Source organism: Cebidichthys violaceus, unplaced genomic scaffold (genome assembly GCF_023349555.1).
Source record: "Cebidichthys violaceus isolate CVI_PGR_0920_01 unplaced genomic scaffold, fCebVio1.0.p SCAF_40, whole genome shotgun sequence".
NCBI lineage: Eukaryota > Metazoa > Chordata > Actinopteri > Perciformes > Stichaeidae > Cebidichthys > Cebidichthys violaceus.
Genome location: NW_027176595.1, coordinates 187,087 through 197,089, shown reverse-complemented (window position 1 = coordinate 197,089; position 10,003 = coordinate 187,087). Strand labels below are relative to the sequence as shown.

At 37.9% G+C, this 10,003-nt stretch overlaps 1 gene segment (V, D, J or C); it reads left to right on the top strand.

The window, feature by feature from the left end:
• Positions 1-3,577: 3,577 nt before the first annotated feature.
• LOC137885613 (immunoglobulin heavy variable 3-21-like) lies at positions 3,578-5,782 on the top strand. The segment is given in 3 exon segments: positions 3,578-3,623; positions 3,706-4,016; positions 5,653-5,782. Coding segments are annotated over 3 exon segments (444 nt in total).
• The last annotated feature ends 4,221 nt before the right edge of the window (positions 5,783-10,003 follow it).

Below are 10,003 nucleotides of genomic sequence, written 5' to 3'. Positions count from 1 at the left end.
GATCTTGAAAAACAGCACTTTTAGGGTATTGTTTTTTGGAAAGTATGGGTATCCAAGACTTTTAATATGCTGGGCTCTTAGAACAACTGATATAGGCTCTATATACACAGCTATACATAGATACAGTGAAACATTTATGAAATATAGAGCATTTCAAATTAGAAAACTGATCAAATACTCCAAGATTTGAATAAAAAAGTATTTTTAAAATTCAAAAACACTCTATATCACTTCTATGTATCACTCATGATGTTCATTGAATCAATAGACCGAAGATTGGACCTTTTTTGAGTGTTTTAAGCTCTTTCTATGCCCTTTTTAGTTATTTAGTTTAAGGTCAAATCCTGCTTCGACTCTCTGTTCAGGGCTGTATCTCAGCCCCCCCTTCTCCGATTTTCACCATTGAGACATCCTTCGAACCGTAGGAGCCAATAGAATTGCCTGGAATTGAAAGCTAGATGATTGACAGCACTATTAGCCAATAAAGCTCAAAAAGGTCCAGCTCTGAAATCTGATTTGCTGAGCTTCCAACCCTCCCAAGAATCCGAGGAGTGTCGGAGAGACACGAATCGAACGGATTCACACGGAGCACCAGCAGCTGGACAAACATGCGTTGGAAGTACGGAGATATTCCATTTTTTCGCTGAGATTCGACCAAAAGTAAGTACAATATTCGATGAAAGCTGTGTGACTTTTTGTGTTCGAAGCTGAATATCTCTGCGATGGTTTACCGGGGAGAGAAATGGAAACTATGTCCGTAATCTCCGTCAGGCGCTCGTGCTTTTTCATGCTGCATGTTCGTAGGTAGCACGTTGCTAACGGAGTGTAGCAGCCTTTTTCTCCGGTCTGTCCCAGTCATATCGAGTATGATTTATGATATTTTGTTATTTGTTTGCTTGGCTGATGGGAGATGTGTTTGTCTCATGTAGAAGTGACCTAGTTCATGTTGTTCCCAGGACGCTGAGGTTTCTGCAGAACTATAACATCACTATATTCGTTCTTCGTGGGTTCTCTGCCAGTTACTTTTAACACAAAACTCTCTAAGTTTTGATGTACTCTGCGTCCAAATGGGGGACCCTCGGGTGTATCTGGTTTTAATAAATATTAAACGCAAAAAACAGAATACAGATAACTTGTTCATAAAAGGGCCAAAGACAGCATAATAAAAGTAAAACATTTCACTATTTTCATCACATATTGTACTCAACTGCTTCATGAAAAGCATTTGTGACTAAAGACAGCAGTGATCCATAAAGTGGAGGAGAAGTGGAAAGATGACAGCATTTTACTTTATTGTTTACAACTAAAGGAATCATATACGGAGATGAATACTTCATTTAGAACGTTTTTTCATCTTTAGGAGGGTATAATATAAGATGTGGAGAGAATAATGACAGTTTTATGAAATAAAGTTATGTGAATATCAATAAAAATCACCTAATCTGCATATTGGCAGGAGTAAACCTGTGTCGTTATTTCTGATCTTTCTGATCTTTTTCTTTTGTTTGCCAACGTTTGTATTTTATTTGGCTATAGTAGTAATAATATAATAATACATATTTTTCATGTCTGACACGACCACATTCATGAAAGCAACATATTTTCATCATTACATAAAAGCTTTGACGACCATAGTTTAATCACAGCTAAAGGTTGTTTCTTTGTATTTTGTCACACAGGTTTCAGTGTCTGAACAGCTGTTTTCCTCTCAAGGCTCCATGTTTCTCTGTATGTGTGCGTCTTCAAACATCTGCAAACACTAAAACCAATCAAAAGTCTTTGATTCAAACTTGCAAACCAGCAGACTTAACTTTTCATACTATTTACATGACCCTGGCTGCTGTCACTGTATTTCTCTTTACAGCAAATACAGTCAGTAAGTACAGAAAGTGAGCAAATAAATAAAAAATGAAGTTCTTACAATGAAGCTGAACTCATATGTTTGAAGTAAATCTTGAATCTGATCATTGTTTGAAATTATACAAGAATTATATACGCAGAAAATACATAATACACTTAAGCATTGATAGTTAAGAGCAAAGTTAAAGGTTGTTTGATTCTGTAAATACCGGGACATTTTCAAAATAAAGTAATATATAATAATATAAAATGTAAAGCAGAGTTGATTTTCAGGCATGAAAACTATAGTTTCACTCTGCAGATATAATAACACTGAACAGACTCTTCTATTGGCTGCAGTTAGACCAGTGTTGATGCTTCATATGTTTGATTATATGCAAACTCAGTGAGCTCCCTTGTTACTTGGCTATAAAAACATCACATCAGGCTGTTAGTGAAGTTCATATCTCTTCAGTTTCAACATAAACCATGTTGTCTGTAGCTCTGCTGCTGCTGTTGACAGCTGGATGTGAGTCTCTCTGGATTTCTCAAAATCAACAATTCTGCTTCAAGTATATTTTGTGACAAAACTTTTCCTTTTTTAAACAGGTGTGAAATGTGAACAGTTGACACAGCCAGCCTCTGTGACTGTGCAGCCAGGTCAACGTCTGACCATCACCTGTCAGGTCTCTTATGATCTTAGCAGCTACTACACAGCTTGGATCAGACAGCCTGCAGGGAAAGGACTGGAATGGATTGGAACGAAATCTACTGGAGCTTCATACTACAAAGATTCACTGAAGAACAAGTTCAGTATCAGTTTAGACTCTTCCAGCAAAACAGTGACTCTAACTGGACAGAATGTGCAGCCTGAAGACACTGCTGTGTATTACTGTGCCAGAGAGCCACAATAACACAAACCATCAGTAGACCTGAACAAAAACCTCTCAGTGTCTGAACACTTGTAACATGAAGCCACCAGAGGAGGAGCCCTCACACCACTAATGATTTCAACACCAGATCACTGTCACAGTAAAGAGAAAATATGTTTGAGCAACAAAAAAGTAAAAGGAATAAAACATGTATTATAAAATACAATAATATTTATATTATTTAATATACAGTGAAGACATTTTCCCAAAAGTGTCTTCTGAATGATAACATTATTTTTATTAAAAACTGCATTTTTAAAAGTTGATCATCTAACACATCTAAAAACAATTCAATGTTTTTGTACTCACTGAAAAACACATTCTGTCCATTTAGAGTCACTGTTTTGCTGCACTGAGGTAATTAAATGCTTAATAAAGCTTAATTAATAAACACAACAAATTATGAAATGTATAAATCATGAAAACTTTGTGAGAAAATCATCAGTATAACATAATGAGCAACATTTGTTAATATTTGGTAATTATTCAAATATAAATACAATTCTTACTTTAGAGATATTATAAAACTGATTGTCCTGTTTTCATGTGATGCAGACTGTGTTAAGTAATGAAAGACAACAAACTGTCATTTTGTGTTTGTCAACCTTTTGCACAAATTATACTGAAAGATGCTAAAAGGACTCAGTAAACATTCATTCTTCAGATTCACCAAACTGTTACTGATTCAAGTCAAATCCAGTTCCTCACTGTGAGGAGGAGTCAATGCAAAACTCAGACGTCTTCCACCTCTACTTATGTGACTGCAGAGAGGAGGACAGAGGACAGTGGACACACAGTGTAACATGATGGACTATAGGACAGGACTGCTGCTCTTCACTATCTGCTGGGCAGGTGAAGATAGTCACTGATCTTTGTCTTTGATGGCTTTTCTTTGTGTCACCACCTTATTTCACATTTTCTATTCTCTTGACAGGTGTTGATGGTCAGACTCTGACAGAATCTGAACCAGTGGTTAAAAGGCCTGGAGAATCACACAGACTGACTTGTACAACATCTGGATTCACATTCAGCAGCTACGCTATGAACTGGGTCAGACAGGCTCCTGGAAAAGGACTGGAGTGGATCGCTTTTATACACACAGGCAGTTCTCATATCTATTACTCCCAGTCAGTCCAGGGTAGATTCACCATCTCCAGAGATGACTCCAGCAGTAAACTCTATCTACAGATGAACAGTCTGAAGACCGAGGACACAGCAGTGTATTACTGCGCCAGAAGAGACACAGTGAGAGACAATAATAGGAGAGTCGTTCAAAAACTACTTCCTCTATTCATCACCACCACTGGGGACATTCAGTTGTCTCAGTATCACTTGTCCTGAACCACTGATTTTAATGAAAATTGTTTTTATTATTTTATGACCAAAATGTCTCTAAACAGGGTCTATTAAAGGGATACAAATTGTAACTATATTAATATTTATTCTCCATGACATTAATAACTATTCTCCACTATCACAAAATAATAAGGACAAGAAAATATTTTGTTAAAAAACCACATCAGAGCACTTTTCAAGATACTCAGACGCCATACATGACAAATTAAAGAACCCAAAACAACAAAATCAAATACAGGTGAAAAATAGCTGAGTATGTAAGATCTAGCATTGAAAATGTTTGAAATGGGAGTTTGGAGTAACTCCTTGAACATGAAATGATTGGAGCAGCTTGGTCCTGGATGATGGAGACAGGAGGTTGGCCTCAGAGGAAAGGGGTTGAAGGAAGGAGTGTGGAGGTAGAGAGTGGAGAGGGTGATTGAGAGCAGTACAGCTGATGTTGAGACAGCATTCAAGATGTTGATGAAATGACAGGGAGTGAGACCTCAAGCATGATTTCTGCTTCTCTGAAAGAAACATGAATGGGATCTTGATATAAAGCATTTTAGACATGTGCAATTGAAACATGTCAGCTAAGACTTCAATGTGCTCAATTAGAGGAACATACAATTAACATTCCATCCATCCATCCCTTCACTAGACTAGCTTTTTTTTTAGCGAAGGGGCTAGAGCAGTGTGCAAAATAAGGGGGGTCACGGGGGTTCTGAGATACCTGATTAATACTTCAGCCCCCTAAAAAGCCTCAAGAGCAAAATGTTCAAGGTCTATAAAATCACAACACAATTATTTGTCACTTGCAATTGTCACTAAAATGTCTTTTAAATGCTTACTAATGCCCAGCAGTTTTCATTATTCAAACTGCAAATCATTTATTCACAAATATGAATGCTGAGTACAAGAGACAACTTTCCACTCTAAATGACAGCCATCCAGAGCAGCAACAGGTTGCGCTAAGAGAGCCAGTCATCATGTCTCTTTGTGGACCTAACTGAACCCCATTTGGACAACTTTGATCGAGTGTCTTTCGTATGAACCTAGATTTAAGCAAGACATTGTCTCTCCTCTTCTTAAATACCAGGAAGGCAATGAAAAGAAGAAGCAGAGCCATGAGTTCTGTGTGTGTCGGGTTTGAGCCTTTGCATGTGTGTTGGGTTAGTCAGAGAGACATGAGAGTGCAGTGCGTATTCTGCTGCAGGGTGTAGTTGATACGTTGTTTAGTTGAGTGAGTGGCCTTACTATTGACCTGGACAGGTCACCGATTGCAGGATGCTCATTCACCAATGTTGAAAGAAGAATTCAGATATTTTAGCTAAAGTTACGAAAAAGGAACTTTCATTTTGTTTGTATTTTCCACTGAGATGACATGGAATAGAAGTTTAAAGTTGCATGAATTGGAAATACTCAAGTCAAGTTGAATTTGTACTTAAAGGTGAGGTCAGCGATTCTAATCCAATGCACTTTTGGTCAAATTCAGTGAATATGTCCTCAGGGTCCACTAACCGTCTGTTTTGTGTGTGCACTGAAGAAAAGCCCCAGCTCTGTAAATGGGAAACAAACAAAGGAGCTCGGGCTGAGCCAAACAGCACTATTCCAGCCAATCAGCAAGAGCTGATGCTCATTCACAGTCATGAAGAAGAACGGCAGTGGGAGTGAGAGGGAAGGTAAATCAAGAGTTCAGATATCAACAAACTGTCTCAAGAATCACTGACTCCACCCTTTCAGTACACGACTTGAATATATGTATTTTGTTATATTTGACTACAGTCATTCCTTTCACCTCAATTAAATATACAGTATATATTTTTTCATGTATGCAAAGCCTAATGAAGTATATCCTCCCTGTGAGGAGGAGTCAATTCAAAACTCAGACGTCTTCCAGCTCTACTTATGTGACTGCAGAGAGGAGGACAGAGGACAGTGGACACACAGTGTAACATGATGGACTATAGGACAGGACTGCTGCTCTTCACTATCTGCTGGGCAGGTGAAGATTTTGACAATTCTTGATTTGACAAAGTTTCCATTCATGTAACTGACATATTTCTCATGATGTTTTTTTTTTATTATATCTTATTAGGTGTTGATGGTCAGACTCTGACAGAATCTGAACCAGTGATTAAAAGGCCTGGAGAATCACACAGACTGACTTGTACAACATCTGGATTCACATTCAGCAGCTACTATATGAACTGGGTCAGACAGGCTCCTGGAAAAGGACTGGAGTGGGTTGCTACAATACAAACCACTAGCACTTACTACTCTCAGTCAGTTCAAGGCCGGTTTACCATCTCCAGAGACAACAGCAGACAGCAGGTGTATCTGCAGATGAACAGTCTGAAGACTGAAGATTCTGCTGTTTATTATTGTGCTAGAGACTCACAGTGACTGGAGCTGGTTGAGCAGCTGTACAAAATCCTACAGCGCTCATTGTTACTGGGCTGTTAGAACCTAAGCATGAATATTATTCATTCTTTTTTTCCATTACATTTATACCTTTTATTAATTAATTTATAATACATTTTTCACAAGTTGTTTTATGTCGACAATAAATGAATCGTTTCCCTGCTCATTCATGAAAACACATGAAAACACCATAAAGATAACTTGTTCATGAAAGGACCAAAGACAACAATCTGATTGCTGAAATGTAACTTCTACAAATACAAATGAAAACAAAATATGCAAATGATTTAGAATATAGAGAGAGTCACAATATGAGAGTAAAAAATGTTTCTTTTATGAAGTCACCAGAGGGCAGTCAGCATCAAGTTTCTCTCTCCTGTTACTTAGAGAACACATTCAGATCTGCTGTTGTGTCTGTGTCTTCAAACATCTGAAAACACAGAAGCCACTAAAAGTCTAGGATTCAAATCTGCAAACCAGCAGCATCAGGCTTCATTTTCACTATTTACATGTTACTGGCTGCTGTCACTATATTTCTGTTGACGCATATACAGTCAGTAAGTCCAGTAAGTAGGCAAATAAGTGCATGAATAAATGCAGTAAGGAGTTAACAAATGACAATAGCAAAACAAAGCTAACAGTTGTTTCATTTCTGTGAATGCAGGGACGTTTTCAAACTGCTATAATTGAGTGTGTCATGAAATGAAAATATCAAATGTAAAGTAGAGGTAATTTCAACGCATGTTATCACTCTGCAGATATATTAATACTGAACAGACTCTTCTATTGGCACCAGTTTAACAAAAATTATTGCATCGATGCATACACTGTATACTGTCATATCCACCTATCTCATGTATATAAAGCAATCTGTTACATTTATCATTATGTATTCCAGCACCCTTTGCACTCTGCAGTGTGATCTTACTGTCTACAAATTTCACTGTGTTGCTGATTCTGATATGTCTGATTCTATGCAAACTCAATGAGCTTCCTTGTTGCTCAGCTATAAAAACATCACATCAGTCAGTCAGTTGAGTTCACAGCTCGTCAGTTTCAACATAAACCATGTTGTCTGTAGCTCTGCTGCTGCTGTTGGCAGCTGGATGTGAGTTTTTCTTGATTTATCAAAGTCAGTCGTTCTTCTTGTATAACTTGATGATGTTACAACAAATCTTCTTTTTTTAACAGGTGTGAAGTGTGAACAGTTGACACAGCCAGCCTCTGTGACTGTGCAGCCAGATCAACGTCTGACCATCACCTGTCAGGTCTCTTATTCTGTTAGCAGCTACAGCACAGCTTGGATCAGACAGCCTGCAGGGAAAGGACTGGAATGGATTGGATACAACTGTGTTGGATGCACAGCATACTACAAAGATTCACTGAAGAACAAGTTCAGTATCAGTTTAGACTCTTCCAGCAAAACAGTGACTCTAACTGGACAGAATGTGCAGCCTGAAGACACTGCTGTGTATTACTGTGCCAGAGAGCCACAATAACACAAACCATCAGTAGACCTGAACAAAAACCTCTCAGTGTCTGAACACTTGTAACATGAAGCCACCAGAGGAGGAGCCCTCACACCACTACTGATTTCAACACCAGATCACTGTTACATCAGTTTAAATACTTAAAGGTTACAAGCACTAATACACCATTGTATATATTTCCTCAAGAAAAACTGAATTACATGTTTATTAATTGCTGAACACTGAACTTCACAAGCAATGAAATACATTCAGCTGAATTGTCTTCAGGTATTGAGGTAGAAGCTACAAGCCAAAACTCAGCACACAGCTAAAAGATGTTGGATGTCAGAGTTTCCCTCAAAACAAATGCTTGAAATTTTGTTCCTTTTTATCTCAAGGTGGACAAAAAAAAGGAGACATGTGATGTTGTTCGCCTCTCAAACCAAGCCAGCAAGGTCTGCATCTCCTGACTTGTAGGTAGTTCACCTTTCTGTACCTCAGTTGAAGTGTCTCTAAACTCCCTGAATATGAATGATATTATCATAAATGTATTACCTTTGATGGACCCTTCTGGTAAAATTCAGAATAAACAAAACATCCCGTTAATTACATATAAGGCACTGCATGATCTTGCCCTGAGCTACATTGTTGATCTTCCTCTCGACCACTCTGATCCTTAAAGCTCTGGCTTTATCTATCCTCTGCTCCAACTGCAAAACAAAAGTTGATCACACCTTTGCTGTTTTTGCTTGACAATGTGTTTTAAAAAAAAGCTAAATAAATAAAACTTACTTTAGTTGCATAAGGTTAAACAAATGTCCCAAAAACTAATTTGTAAACAAATTAAAAACGGCAAGATACAGAGAAATGATTATTACAAAAACACACAAAACATTGTTAGTTCAGAAAAGGCCTTGAATTGAAAATCAGTTTAGAGGAGGGATGAACAGAGAACACTGTTCCATCAAAAAGGAGGAGTCAATGCAAAACTCAGATGTCTTCCACCTCTACTTATCTGACAGCAGAGAGGAGGACAGAGGACAGAGGACACACAGTGTAACATGATGGACTATAGGACAGGACTGCTGCTCTTAACTATCTGCTGGGCAGGTGAAGATGAAGGTCTTGAGTAAAATTGTTCTTCAACAAGTTACAAACTTACAACAAGTGACTATTTTTCTTGTTTTTCTTGACAGGTGTTGATGGTCAGACTCTGACAGAATCTGAACCAGTGGTTAAAAGGCCTGGAGAATCACACAGACTGATCTGTACAGCCTCTGGATTCACATTCAGCAGCTACTATATGGCCTGGGTCAGACAGGCTCCTGGAAAAGGACTGGAGTGGGTTGCCACTGCTGATACTGGTAGCGGCAAATCCTACTCTCAGTCAGTTCAAGGCCGGTTTACCATCTCCAGAGACAACAGCAGACAGCAGGTGTATCTGCAGATGAACAGTCTGAAGACTGAAGATTCTGCTGTTTATTATTGTGCTGGAGACCCACAGTGACTGGAGCTGGTTGAGCAGCTGTACAAAATCCTACAATACTAATTCTTACTGTGCTAATATACTAAGAAATACTTCTATTTTTTGTATCTTTTGTTTTTAATAAAATCATGATCACGGCCAGCATTAACCATAAACAATATCTAATAAAAGTATGAATAAAAAAATATCCAACTGTCCTACAACACAACTAAATATAGAAAAAACAACGTCTGTCTTCTTATTTAAGTCTGAATAAAATAAACACAACATGAACACATCTCAGCCACATTAATGTAACCTATTCATTATTATCTAAAGTAGGTCACAATACAAGTTCAAAAATAACACAAATATAAAAAATGTAGAGCTGGATCAGTAGTGACTGCAGCTTCATGTGATTAATAAGTTGTAGCTCACATTCTCAAATACATGTCACCATAAACAGCTGGAAGACTGGGGAGCTGCTGTTTAGTCTTGTGCTTGTAAGACATTGTAATACAAGTGGAATGAATAAGTGA